Raw genomic sequence first — 15,005 nt, 5'->3', positions numbered from 1 at the left:
ATAATTTGCTTTATCTTAATGTAAACTGAACTAGTGAATTGTGGGATTTTTAAAGAAATGAATTCAGTGGTAAATATTAACTTAAATATGCCATAATGTAAACTTTGCCTCTTTGTCACCACCATCATCACTACCACCACTACTACCACTATCCCTACTGCTACTACTATTACTACTACTATTACTACTACTACTACTACTGGCATTATAATTTGACACCAATACGTATATATGCTGTTTATATTATTATTATTACTTTTATCTTTATTTTTTTGTATGTTTGTGTTTATTTATCATGTTCCATGTTCCTATGTTACGTTTTTATTTTAATTGATTTTCTTTAGTTTATGTTAGATTGTGTAGTGGATTTTTCTTTATGTACAATTTTTTTTTTTTTTTACTTTTTTTGTTTTTTGATGGTATTTTTGTGGTGTTCTTTCAAGTAGTATTTTTTTTACTTGTTTGTCTTATTCTTGTCTTACTTCTCTTGTTTTTTTTTTTTTTGTTTTTTTGCCTTAACAAGCCAAAATCCTACCAATTACGTAATCACCTACCTAATCTTTCTTTGATATTGCTCTAAGTACTGCAGCAACGTTCCTATAAGTTTCCTCATCTTTAGTTATTATCGTTACGTTTATTTCCCTAGACTGCATTTCCACCTCAACACTACAGCATTTATTCATCTTATTCATGGTGTAAAACTTCACTCCTATTTCAGACAGAAGTGATAGAAGTGTGGTGGGTAAATATAAGTGAGGCTGGAGGGAGGGAGAGAGGGAGGGAAGCAGGATGGGTGGGTGCACTTAGCAAGGTATCATAAGGGAAGGGGAGGAAGTTCTGCAATGAGAACAAAGGTTATAGTAATCAGTATAGATGTTTTGAAGAGTGAAGCTTTGGGAAAGTATAGATGGTGTGGAGTAGGAGAGATGATAATGAATAAAAGTGCTCATTAACTGAAGAAATTATGCTCGTAGTGCAGATTGTAAGGTGTATAAAATGTATAAAAAGAAAGAAAGGGCAGAAATAGAGGGTGCATTGAAAAGCATAGAATATAAGAAGGTAAGGGATGAAGAAGAATTTAAAGAAAGGGACAGAAATAAAGTGTGTGATGAACATGAGTATATGAAAGTAAGGAATAAAGAAGAAGAGGAGCATAAGTATGAGAAAGTAAGGAACAAAGGAGAATTTAAAGAAAGGGACAAATAAAGTGTGTGAAGAGGAACATAAAATACAAAAAAAAAAATAAGGAATGGAAAAAATATTAAAGAAAGAGATAAAAATAAAAGATGTGTTGAGCATAAGCATAAGAAAGTAAGGAATGAAGAAGAATTTAGAGAAGGGGACAGAAATAAGGGAGTGTCTTAAGAATCATACACGACAGAAGGAAAAAAAAGACTGGATAGATAAACTTTATAGTCATCATTTAAATAAACAGACAAATGTTTGAGTCTATAAAGTGAAGAAAAGGACAAAGGATTACTGTATTGGCCTTGTATTTACTTATATTTACACACAAGTACTATAATTAGACTAGCATATAAAAAATACACTTAGAATAGTTTAGTTGTAAGTCAGAGCTAGAAATGATGAGTGAAAGCGAGTGTGTGGTGATGTGTGGTGGTGTGTGGTGCCATTCCTGAGAACTGTGATAACATAAGTGCAATTGTGGTGTGTGTGGTGAGGTGTGGTGGTGAAAGGTAGGGTGTGGTGTTCTGTTTGCGTGTGTGTGTGTGTGTGTGTGTGTGTGTGTGTGTGTGTGTGTGTGTGTGGTGATGAGATGTGGTGATGTTAATTAAAGGGATTCTGGAGGTGTGTGTGATGAAGTGTGATGATGATGATGATAGGTTAGTGTCTTCCTTTATGGTGATAGTGATTTGTCTACACACACACACACACACACACACACATACACAAATGAGGGGAAAAAAAAAGTTGAAGAAAAAACACAGCATACATACCTATGTAGATTCAAAATGCAAGTAAAGAAAATGTTCAGAAATCAAAATAAAAAAATGTAGTCGATAAAAAAATGTAGACAAGTTTGATATATCTTAGAGCATCCTTGTAGATATTTGCAAGATGTAACCTTAGTGAAGAAAGTTTTAGTGAATTTGAATTTTAGTGAAGGGAAGAAAATGAAAAAAATATATGTTTAGATTTATTAGACTGGTGCATTTTTTGGGCATTGTCTTGTGCCATTGAACTAGTGACCAATACATAGCTAGTTTTTTTTCCTCTTTTTAGTTACTTTTATTTTACTTTTTTTTTCATAGTTAAGTGTCAAGTGCAAAATATTCATAGTTCTTGTATTTAGCAGTAAAGAAAAGTTGTATGTGTTTTTTTTAGAGTATTATGATATTTAGTAGTTCATTGTATAACACACACACACACACACACACACACACACCTGTAAACTACAACTAGGTAAATACACACACAGACAGTCAATGCTAAAAAACAATAAAATCCAGAAACTAAATAAAAAAAAAAATAAAAAAAAGCAGTATTAGAAATGGGACATAGGAGCTTTATACACACACACACACACACATACACATACACACACACCAAACCAGAGAGAGAGAAAAAAACAACAAAAACAAATGATATCTAGTTAACACATCACTCCCAATAAAGCCAAACAAACAAAAACAAAACAAAACAAAAAGAAAAGACAACTTCCAGTACAGTATTACCAAACGTGTGTCTTCATGCAGTGTCTGAGGGGTGCCTGTAGATTCCTAGTTACCAGTGAGTGAGTCAGACCTGTGGCCGTCTTATTGCAGTAGTCTTAAGAATGTTAGATTTATTATTATTTATTTAGCATTGTATTTATTTTGTGTCTCTATACGTATATTCCTTTATCTCTCAGTGGCATTTGTATTGTTTGTATTTCAACTGACTGACTAGATTTGATTAATTTTCAGTTTTTTTTATTTTTTTTTTCTTCGTTTTTCCTAAGCTGGTGTACTGTACTGCTTTTTATTGTATTTATTGATGCCTGGACTTAACTTTTTATTATCTACTTTTAATCATTCTATCATTATTACCTTCCTCTTGGTGTTGGTCGGTCACCCCTCTGCCTCTCCCAGCCACACCTCTCACCGCACTGCCAGCCACACCCGCGCCTTGCTGTGGGGGGCGGCAGTGGTGGTCTCCCCCCATTGTTACCACCTGTAGCCTCCATTCCGTGCCTGTTTGTATACCACTGCTCTCGGGAGGAAGAAAGTTGATGGTTCTCTTTCATAATGTTACTCAAGTTGGATTTTTTATTTATTTTTAAATTTGTTTTTTTATGCTCTGGTCCTGTTTTTTTTTGGACTTTTTGTAGATATGCACTGGTGCCTCCTTTTTTTTCTTTTTCTTTCTTTTTCTTTTTTTTTGTGTGTGTTTTTTGAGGCCAACATAGGCCATGAAAATTAAAAGAAAAATAGTTTGCTAAAATAATGAAAAATATATTTGGAGATTTTAGAAAAGTTAGGTAATTTAGTTTTGCAAGTGTTCATATTTTCTTAATTTATTTATGTTTAGTCTCGTATTAATGTTCCCATTTTCTAAGTTCATGAATATGATTCTCCTTTGGATTTTGAATTTTAAGTTCTCTTGAAATTGTGTAGGGATATTTTCATTGCTGCTATGTAATTCTAACATCACGTAAACTTTCTTGCCTCCAATTTTCTACTTTGGCATTGATTTTCCCCAATTTATTTCATTAGATGAAACAGTTTCTCCTTCCAATTCTAAACTTTACTAGTAATCATTGTTTAAATTTTCTCCTATATGAAGTTTACATTTTTATCAAAGCACATCAGTTTATTACTTCAAATTCTAAAGATTAAGATTGTATGAAACTGATTCTTTTCAATCTAACATTTTGGGATGGATTCTTTGGCTGATCTTATGAGAAAGAAAAAGCACCACTTAATCCACTTCTTTAAGTAAGGAAGGAGTCACAGTGCGTAGTCTACAGAGCCTCTTACTCTTCATCTCTCCTATATTTCTCCTCCTCCTCCCCTGTCACTGTGCTCCTCCCCTGGGCAGTGTCCGTGTAGTGAAGACTGAGTAGTGGAGTAGTCTTGTCTTGGTACTGTAATCTAATAAAGGAACTTAATGCTTCCTTTCTTTCCCTCTCACCTGCTGCTGGGGCGCCTTGGGTCTGTTTGTGGAGGCCATCTCGGTTCACCTTGCGTCACCTGTCCTGCCCACCACCACCACCACCACCACCACCACCTTCCCATCACCTCCTGTGCACATCTTTTCCATATCTTCCCCTGCTCAAAATTGCCACTGTTATCTTTTTTTTTTTTTATTTAACTTGTTTATGATCATTTGCACTTAGTTTTGTTTGCCTATCTGTTCTTCTTTCACTTTTCCACCTGTATACGAGTATATTCACCTGCTCCACCTGCACCTGATTTTATTTGTGTACCTGTTTAGTATTAACTTTTTCATGAGTCTGTTTCACCTGCACTTCATTTTGATTGTCTACCTTTTCACTCCTCACTTTTTTCCACCTGTTTTTAATTTTTTTCTTCTGTTATTTGTCTACTTTCCTTCTTGACATGAGTTTCCTTTTCTTTTTTTTGCTCTCATCTTCCTTCACTCTTTTCACTTACTTTACATTTCTTCACTCACTGTCTTTTTTCATTCTTTTCACACACACACATACTTGTTATATCTCTACACTCATATATAATATTTCTTTTCTCACTTATCTGCTATTTTCCCTTCTCTTTCACCTGTTGTATTTCATCACACACTTGTCTATTATTGTACTTTCACACACACACACACACACACACACACACACACACACACACACACACACACACACACACACACACATTCTTGTTTACCTTTTATTTACCTTCTTCATTCCAACTCTTTCTCTTCTCATTATCCACGCCTTTACCTATTCAATTATCCACCTGTTCCTTAGGAACTCTAATTATTCCATAAACCACTAAAGCATACCTCACTTGTATAAAGCACAAATGCTGTACATACACTAAAGCATTACTACCCACAATGCACCTGTACACAGTCCTCAGGTGTCTATGTGGTGAGAATCAAGGTGTGTTTGGGGAGCTGTCTTGGAGGTGATGGGACACTTAGTTGAAAAGACTGTGATTTTCTTGCCTTTGTGAGTTACAGGAGAGATAAAGAAGGATTTGATGTGTGTTGACCATTCATAGAAACTTGATAAAAAAAAGGTGGATAATTTGTTTGTTTGGTGAAGAGTTGATTCAAATTTTTGAGTCTTATGAATGTTACAGAAAAGAGGAAAAAAATTATGTTAATTTTTTCAGTCTTCTTAAATGTTAATGAAAAGGCAGGAAGACTTGTTAAATGTTAGAAAAAGGAAAAAAATAACTTCATTCTTCTTCAGTGTTACAGAAATGATAAAGAAAAAAACACTCAGTGCATTTTCCAGGCATATAAATGAAAAAAGAACTTGATAAAAGAAAATACTCACCATATATTTTTTTTAGTCTTCAAAATATTTATGAGGTTTAATGTAAAAATACTCATACTTTTTTTTCACTAAATTTTTTGGGTTCTTTCCCTGAGAACTGAGTCTGAATTCAGCTTTGATAAGGCAAGGTAAATATGCCATCTGTTTTAACCTTTCCTTATATTTTTTCATGATTACCTTCTACTACTGTTTACTACTGTTCTATTCACTGCTTGCTGCTCCTCACTGCCCCACTGCTTGCCACCTCGGTCTGCAGCCTGGCCATGACACACGACGCATGACACAAGACTGATATTGTGAGATGTACAACTTTGCATCTCTTGTTATCTTGTCCAATGTTCTCATCAGTCACTCACTTGCATTGGCCCCTTCACTGCTGTGGGTGTTTTTTAATATTCAGAGTGTTGGTAGAAACTGTTTGCATGATACACAGAAAAGAAATAGGGAGTTAATTTAATCTTTTCCAGGTTACAGAAATATTTAACAGACTGTAGTGTAAATGTAATGATCTAAAATGCTGTAGGTGATGACAGGAAAGATTATTCAGCAGTGAAAGAGTTAATGAAGTTGATTAAACAGGGAATGCTTATATAACTATTATTACTGTTATTATTATTACTGTTATTATTATCATCATCATCTGTGTTGCTTGTCCTTCTCTCTTCTCTTTGATTAAATTTTCATATTTTTCCTGCAAGTTCAAGAATTATTGATATTATGGCAGGAATACATGAATTAATGATACATTTTTCTATGTCTGTCTTGTCTTTCTTAATGCTCTTGATTATGTATCCAGTATTTGATATTTAAGAGTCTCATGACCTGGCTGCTCCTGAGATACAGATTCTTGTGTTACTTGATTGTAAACACTGGAAGTTACCGATTTGCGTTGCTTGTGTTGATGTTTGTTGCTTGTTGGCTGGTTCATTTAGTGGACACTTCATTGAGGATTGTGGTGTTTATTGAGTCTTGTTTTTGTGACTCGTCTAGACCAGCCTGGAGTGGTCTGTGGTGGTCTGGGTGTGTTGTGACCCTCGGTGTTACCTGGACCATGTTGCACCAATCCAGACTGGTCTAGATCACCTCACAAAAAAGATTTGCCTAGAGCTTCTCACACAAAATGCCTTGAGCTTCTCAAAAAATATGCCTATAGCTTCACAAATAAAAAGAAAAGAATGCCTATAGCTTCACAAAAAAAAAAAATATGCCTAAAGCATCACAGAAAAGGCCTATAGCTTCACAAAAAACAGACATATCTGTAAGCCTCATTAAAAAAAATTCCTGTAGCTTCAAAAAAAATATACACATTTATAGTTTAATGAAACAAACAAACAAACAAACATGGTGATAATTTCATTGCTTCTATATTTATTCACCTAACTCCAATAAGTTACAAAAATGAAGGCTTCTCTTTAAAAAAAATAAATAAATCCCAGCTTGATCAACTCCCTCAACCCAAGCTGACCTAACCTAACTTATCACAGGAGGGGAGGAGTCTTGGGAGAATCACATCAATGGAATATTCATGATATCAACTTCAAATCAGAAAAATAAATGGCATATAACCTCATTCGGAGACAAATACCACACAAACAGCAAAACATCAACAAGCAGCAAGCAAATTGACACCTTCCCAATTGACCCTGTGGACCGTCTGACCTCACATGACCTCTCTGTAGGATCAAGCCGCACCTCGTCGATGCACAGCAGCAGCGGCGGTGGCAGCAGCGGCAAGGAGAGGGATGACACGCACAACTCAATCCGCAAGGCTACCAAACAGAACCTCTTGGCTAAACAGGTACGTGGCGTGGAGTTCCTCTCGCCCAGTTGTAAGTGTGATGGTGTGCGGGCGCGGTGCCTCCACTGCTCCTCGCCCTCCGGTGGGGGGAGCACGAGGCGGTCCAGTGCGGGTGACACCAGCCTTGCCACCATCACCCTGACTGGCACCACCGCGTCAGGCTCCAGCTTCATGTCCTCCATTCACAACGCAAGTACTATTTCCTTCACTGACGATGCGTTTATGTACTGAGAGTGAGTTGTAAGGGTTAGTCTTGAGTTTTTTTTTTTTTTTTTTTTTTTGTGTGTGTGTGTGTGTGTGTTTGTTTTATAGTTTTGTGGAGTGAATTTGGTGACATGAATGAATTGGGTGTGTTTTATAAGTTTTTGGAGTGTTTGTGTGTCTCTATGGGTGAATTTGGTAAGGTTTTTTTTAGTTTTTTTGGAGTGTTTGTGTATTTTTAATGGGTGAGTTTCAAGTTTTTTTTTTTGCGTGTTTGTGTGTGAAGTTTTCGAGTGTTTAGGCTTTTTTCTCTTTTATGGAGTGCTTTGTGTTTTAAGTGTGCATATGTGTGTGTGCATTTATTTTGCAATGTTTTGTGTGTTTTGAATTGCTATTGGAGCATTTTAGTGTGTGTGTGTGTGTTTGTTTGTGCATATGTGTGATGTTTTCAATCTCTCTACAACTTCCTATCTCGTTTTCTGGCTTTTGATGCTGTTCCTGCACCTGTTAATGAGTCCTTGCAACACCTGTCATGTCTTTAAGCTCAGTCATGCACTTTTTACCTAAGCACATCAGTCATGCAGCCACTTGAGCATTTATTATTAGTAGTAGTGAGTTTGTAATGCATGTTTTGACTTATTCACTTCTATGGGAATTAATTAAGTCAGCTTCATATGGTTACTTTAGATTACCTGTGATTCATTAACTCATTCACTGTCAGGTAAATGTGTTTCTTCCTTTAATCATTCACAACTTTTTAGATTATTTTATTTTTTTATTTTTTTATTTTTATTTATTTTTTTTTTTTGCTATAGTCTTTTTAGTTTTGGTTACTTAGGAAAAAAAAGGTGAAATTAATGTTCTGTTCTTTATTTTTCACTGAAATTTTTTTGTACTAGTCTTCTTATATACTTTTGGTAGCTTAGAAAAAGATAAAATTAACTTGTATTCCCTATTTTCAAACTACTTTTTGGCTCAAGTTTCCTTAAATAGTTTTCTTAGCTTAGGAAAAGACAAAACCAACCTTCTTTACTCTATTTTTCTGTATCTTTGCAAGTAATTCTACACACACAGTGGTCTGAATGTTGACAGAAGGTAACCACAGCAGTGAAGAGGCTCAAGCTGAAATAATTGTCAGGTACTTTTGTTAAATTTTAGGAAACTATGACTAGTCTTTTACCGATTAATTTTTCTACTAATTTCTATGACTTTTTTAGGTATCAGTTTTTGTGTGTGTGTGTGTGTGTGTGTGTGTGTGTGTGTCCCAGTTACCTCCATCCACTTGATAGTACACAGGTAGATACGTATATAAACTAGAAAATTTTACCACCTAGATTACTAAAGTACTCAAGTCAGGTGCCGCCATTCAGGTATCCCACAATGCAGGTCATCTCCAGGTGTTGAGAAGCGGCCATTGACAGTTCTTGAGGCTACATGTCACTTACTGGTGGTGTTGTCAGGGTGTTGCGGTGTTACGGTATAAATTTGGTGTTGTTAGGGTGTTGTGGTGTTATGGTGGTGATCTGCTGTTGTTAGTGTGTCTGTGTGGTGTTAGGGTGGTGCTGCAGTGCTGTGGTGATGTTAGAGGGTCATGGTGGTGAAGGAAGGTCAGTGGTGTTTGGTGATGAAAGGATTAAAAAAAAAAAACTGTCTTGCTTCGTATATTGCAAGTTCCACTAAGTCATTTATGTAGTTTAGTGATTATGTCTAAGTTTATTATTGTTATATCTCTCTTCGTTGATTAGTTCCTAGGATTTTTTTGTATATTACATAGGTTCATTTTATTTTTTCTTATCTTTTTATTTAGTATTGTATCCTTGTAATTTCCAGTTGCTTCTTATTCTTTTACTTTATAATATTTTTTGCCCCAGTAATGTGCTGTGATGTAAATTTTTCTTAAGTTTTATATGTAGTTAGTTTTTGTAGCTTTTGTATGTAAGAATTCTTTGCTGTTTTTTTTTTTCATTTTTATCCCCCTCTTTTTCCTTTTTTTTTTTTTTTTTTTTTTCTTATCTTGGCAGCATCTCTGTATTTGTGTTCCAATGTAATCTGGTCTCTTGTCATTCTTTCAGTTTTTTTTCATTTTATTTTTTTATTTATTTATTTTTTTTTTATATACTTTTTTTATTTAGTTATTTATTTATTATTTTTTTTAGTATCTGTTCATGTGCAGTCATTTAGTTCAATGTACTCCTTTTATTTGTTGCTGTTTCATGTGTACATGTTGAGTATTCTTTTGCATATTTTTGTTTTTTCATCTTTCCCATTTCTTATATTTTTTCAGTGTAAAAATGAATAATCTTGATTGTTTTTATAATTTACTTTTATTTTCCATGAGTCTTGCCACTTCTATTTACATTACTTATTGTTTTAATTTTTCTTTTAACTTGTTCTTTTCAAATTTTCACATTTTATTCATTAACCTAAAAATAAATTATCCACAAATATATGTATTCCATAAAAAAAACTTGACTTGCTTGTTTGTCTTCTTTTTCTTCAAAGAATTTGGCAAGAATCAATTTATTTAACATTAATAATTTTACTTTGTCTTATTTTCTTCCAAACATTTGATGAGGACAAATTTATTTTATACATTAATCATTTACCATGTCAGATTTCTTATTTTCCTCCAGTTTATCCTATACATTAACTATTCACATTGTTTATATTATTTTCCTCAAAAAAAAAAAAAAAAAAAAAAAAACAAGAACCAATTTACTGTATCCATTGATTGTCTGCCTTGTTTGTTTGTCTTCCCTTCCTGTCGCAGTGCCTGAGTCTATTGTATTAACTCCCTAATGTATACTGTAGTCAATGCATGTGTTTGTGCATGTCCATTCTTGCATTGTGTATACTGGCGAGTGTCTGTGCATCTGTGCGTGTGCTGTATGCTGTAGTAGATGCTGCCTATGTAGAACTGTAGCTTGTTTTTTTACCAAGCCCTTGTAGACATGCCTTTTATACAATATACGTTCCCATCTCAACATTCTGTAGTTTGTTGTTGCTTATAGTCCGCCGGCTGACCGATGCAGGTGAGTGTGTTCTTATTCTGTTTGATTTTCTATGGTATGTCTTGATTATTAACATGGATTTCTTTCTCTTTTTCTCTCTTTCTCTTTTGCTTTTTCCTTTACTCTCTCCAAAATGGACAATAGTTTCTCTCTTTCTCTCTCTAGTTATTTCTCTCTTTCTTCACTCAAATTACAGTTTTTCTTTACTCAGATACACTTTTCTACTCAATTACACCTTTCTTTACTCAATTACATTTTTCTGTATTCAAATTACACTTTTTTCTGCTCAGCTAAACCTTTCTTTACCCAGTTACACTATTCTTATGCTCAACAAGTATTTTTCTTTTATTAAACACCCAACAAATGATTTTACTCAACAAATCTTTTCTTTCAGTCTTTCTCTTTCTCAATTAACAGTCTGCCTTATTGAATTGACTGTCTAATTGATTCCTGATACAAATATTTCCACAGATGCATTTTTTTTTATACCAGCAAAGAAAAAAAACGCAAAAAAAAACAAAAACAAAACAAAGAAACAAAAACTGGTGGTGGTGGTTCCTATTGGGGGGAAAATGGAAAGAAAATAGGGAAAAACATTAACGTGACTGGAATGGAATGGGAATGACTTACCGGGAATGCAACTGGAATACTACAAGGAATGATTATGATGGGAATGCTTTATAGGAAGGGAGGGAGGATGGTTATGATTCCTCCTCCTCCTCCTCCTCCTCCTCCTCCTCTTCTTGCGGGTCCTCCTCCTTCTCCTCCTCCTCCTCCGCCTCCGTCAATAATTGGTTATGTATATTTGTATGATTATTAATATGTATAATTGGTTGTAATTGGTGGCTTGTAGTATATTAATTACCTCATCTTCCTTTTCCTTCTCCTTCTCCTTCTCCTTCTCCTTCTCCTCCTCCTCCTCCTCCTCCTCCTCCTCCTCCTCCTCCTCCTCCTCCTCCTCCTCCTCCTCCTCCTCCTCCTCCTCCTCCTCCTCCTCCTTCTCTTTCTCTCCCCTTCTCCTCCTCCTCCTCCTCCTCCTCCTCCTCCTCCTCCTCCTCCTCCTCCTCCTTGCATTCTTGCACTCCTTTTCCTTTCTTATTCCTGTTCTTCTTCCACCTTCCTCCTCATCCTCTTCCTCTTCCTCTTCTTTCTTCTCTAAACATTATTATTGCTACTGCTTCTTTTTTTCACATTGCATGACAAATTTATTACCACTTCAACAAGACTGCCCCTTCTGCTGCTCCTCCTCCTGCTCCTCCTCCTCCTCCTCTTTCTGCTTGCGTCTCCTGGTGGAGGGTCGAGTCTTGCCTCCTGCACCCACAAGCAACTACTACTATTACTACTACTACTACTGCTACTGCTACTACTACTACTACTACTACTACTACAGGATGAAAGAGACAAGCAAGCAAGTGTATTTCCTCCAAGTCCTTCTTCCTTCGTTACTTCACTACAACACACACACACACACACACACACACACACACACACACACACACACACACACACACACACACACACACACACACACACACACACACACACACACACACACACACACACTCACAGATACAGACACAAATACTCACACTAGCTTTTACTCAGAACACACACACACACACACACACACACACACACACACACACACACACACACACACACACACACACACACACACACACACACACACACACACACACACACACACACACACACACACACAGTTACTCACCTTCCCCAAACACCTCACAATTACTCAACCACTTATACTCGTTGGCTGGATTCATCAGACTTCTCTTGGCGAGGATGTGAGCAACTACAGTGGAGACGAGGACCACCACCTCCACCACCACCTCCACCAGCACCTCAACCAGCACCTCCAGGACCCAGAAAACCCCCCTGCCTCACCCACTGCCCCTCCAGCATCCCACCATTGGCTGTAGAGACCAGAGAGAGACCAGAGAGAGACCGGGAGAGACGAGGAATGAGAATTTTGCATTGTTGGCTTTGGTGTGGCCTTCAGTGAGAGACAAGAGATGAGAGAGAGAGAGAGAGACTGGAGGTGTGTGTGACCTTCAGAGAGACAACAGATAGAGACTAGAGATAAAAAATTTGGCAGAAGATGTTTTCTTTTCCATATTTGGCTCATGGTGTCTGTTCCTCCTGGAGAGAGAGGAGACCAGAAGGAGACTATGTTTTTCGTCACCATCTCTACAAGTGTGTGGTCTTCTGCCCCCAGGGACCACAGAAAGACCACAGACCATATTTTCGTCCTGTCGGTGGTTGTGGTGCGTGTCTTCATTACCAGAAACAAGAGAAAAGATAAGAGGTGTTTTTCTATCTCTCGTTGTTGTAGTTATGTTGTTCCTCAGCAAGAGAACAGAACTTTGCATCAGTGGTTGTGGAAGTGTTTGTTCTACATCCAGAGAGAACAGGAAGACCAGAGATAGACTGTTCACCCAGAAACCATATAGAGAGAGAGAGAGAGAGAGAGAGAGAGAGAGAGAGAGAGAGAGAGAGAGAGAGAGAGAGAGAGAGAGAGAGAGAGAGAGAGAGAGAGAGAGAGAGAGAGAGAGAAGACTAGATTTTTCGAGGTTGTGTTTTTGTGAAGTGAATGAGGTTTAGTGTAGGACAGAGAGAGAGAAAGAGAGAGAGAGAGAGAGAGACTTATAACATTCCATCCTCACTTCAAGGAGGTGGAAGATAATTGTGATAAATAGAAGCAATACTAGATAATGATAGGAGGTGATAGAAGATGAGAGGCATTCAGTGTTTCTCTCGGTTCCAGTGCATTATTATTATTAGGTTATTTGTGACTCCCCTTTGTTTGGGTAGCCATTTTTAGGATAAGGATAATAAAGGAGAGGTGTTCCCCAGCCCTCTTCGATATAGTCGCCTTGTACCATATTATTATTATTATTATTATTATTATTATTATTATTATTATTATTATTATTATTATTATTAGATTTGTTAGTGCTGGTATATGCTGGCTGTGAATGAGAGAGAGAGAGAGAGAGAGAGAGAGAGAGAGAGAGAGAGAGAGAGAGAGAGAGAGAGAGAGAGAGAGAGAGAGAGAGAGAGAGAGAGAGAGTTTTGTTTCTCTATGATATGCAATTAGAAAAATGCAGTGATAAGAGAGAAATAAGAGGAAAATGAAGAGGTGGAGAAGATGAAGAATAAAAGTAGAAGACAAGAAGAAGGAGGAGGAGGAGGAGAATGAGAGCAAGAAGAAAAAGAAGAAGGAAGTAAAGAAGAAGAACAAAACAAGAAGAGTAATAACAGTAACAACAACAACAAAGATAAGAACAAGAAGAATAAAAAATAAGAAAAAAACAAGAATTAAAAGAAAATAGAGATGGAAATCCCACCTTAATGTAATCAGCTGACCTAACCTGACCTGACCTCACCTCACCTCACCTACCCTAACCTACCCTAACCTAACCTAACCTTACCTAACCTTACCTTACCTTACCTTACCTTACCTTACCTTACCTTACCTGACTTGACCTGACCTGACCTGACCTGACATGACCCCTCCCCCCACCACACAGTTACCATGATACATTGTTGTCTTCATCTGAACTGTGATACAAGCCAATAATTCTTAGTAACTTTTAAAAAAAACGACCATATTTTACCAAGTAGTTTTAATCCAATTTTATTTTATTATTTTAAGTTGACATTTTTTTTTTGTCCCCCTGTTTGTGCTTAATTATTTTTTCTTTTTGTTTGTTTGTTAGTTTTTGTGTTGTAGTTACGGTAGTTAATGGCAATACAAGCTGTGTAGTGATGATGATGTTACCTAATTAATTTTTATTACTATTTCTTGGTGAGCTGTCTGTAATAAAGCATTTTTTGTTATGTTAGTTTTAATTATCTTTTTATTTTTGTTGTTTATTTTGTAGTTTTGTTGTTTTATTCCTAATATGTCTTAGTTCCTTATTTTTTTGCTATTTGGTTTACTATTTTGTTCCATTTTTTTTATCTGTTTTTCTTTATTTTCCTTGATATTGTATTGCCCTTTTTTATTCATTATGTTTTCCTTTATTTTTTCCCTTGAGTTCCTATTTTTGTGTTTCCTTTCCTGTTTAGTGCCTTTCTTCAACTTTTTATATATTTTTATTGATTTATTTATTTGTTTATTCCTCAATGTGTATCATCATGCAGTAAACTCAAGGCTGATGTATAATTATTTCAGTTTTTTTTGTACAATTGTTGCTAGTTAAAAAAAAATAGAAGTTGGTGGAAATAAAGATGATAATTCTAGTGATGGTGATGATGGAATGGTGACAAATCATTATTTTTACCCTTTTTTCAGATATTAGTTAGTAGAAATATGCATGTCAATGATGATGAAAATAATAATAATAATAATAATAATAATAATAATAATAATAATAATAATAATAATAATAATAATAATAATATTGACGACCATTCTTTTTGTTTTTATCTTTATTCTTATTTTTATTATTATCATCATCATTTTACATTTTTTAGTCTAATAATTTCACCC

General features: G+C 35.7%; 1 protein-coding gene across 13 annotated transcripts in view; it reads left to right on the top strand.

The window, feature by feature from the left end:
- The window catches only part of LOC135091388 (kinase D-interacting substrate of 220 kDa B-like), a 145,369-nt gene that overhangs the window by 118,145 nt on the left and 12,219 nt on the right, over positions 1–15,005 (top strand). For 12 of the 13 annotated variants that reach the window (XM_063988992.1, XM_063988991.1, XM_063988998.1 and 9 more), the window contains one exon: positions 7,156–7,274. In XM_063988992.1, coding sequence (XP_063845062.1) covers positions 7,156–7,274 — 119 coding nt within the window. Of the gene's footprint in view, positions 1–7,155; positions 7,275–12,276; positions 14,351–15,005 lie in introns of those variants that run through there. The other variant, XM_063988999.1, reaches the window with a different exon arrangement.

The sequence above is a fragment of the Scylla paramamosain genome, chromosome 37, assembly GCF_035594125.1.
Source record: "Scylla paramamosain isolate STU-SP2022 chromosome 37, ASM3559412v1, whole genome shotgun sequence".
In the NCBI taxonomy this organism is placed as follows: Eukaryota; Metazoa; Arthropoda; class Malacostraca; order Decapoda; family Portunidae; genus Scylla; species Scylla paramamosain.
Note: the sequence above shows the minus strand (reverse complement) of the source record. Positions and strands in the feature narration are given on the sequence as shown.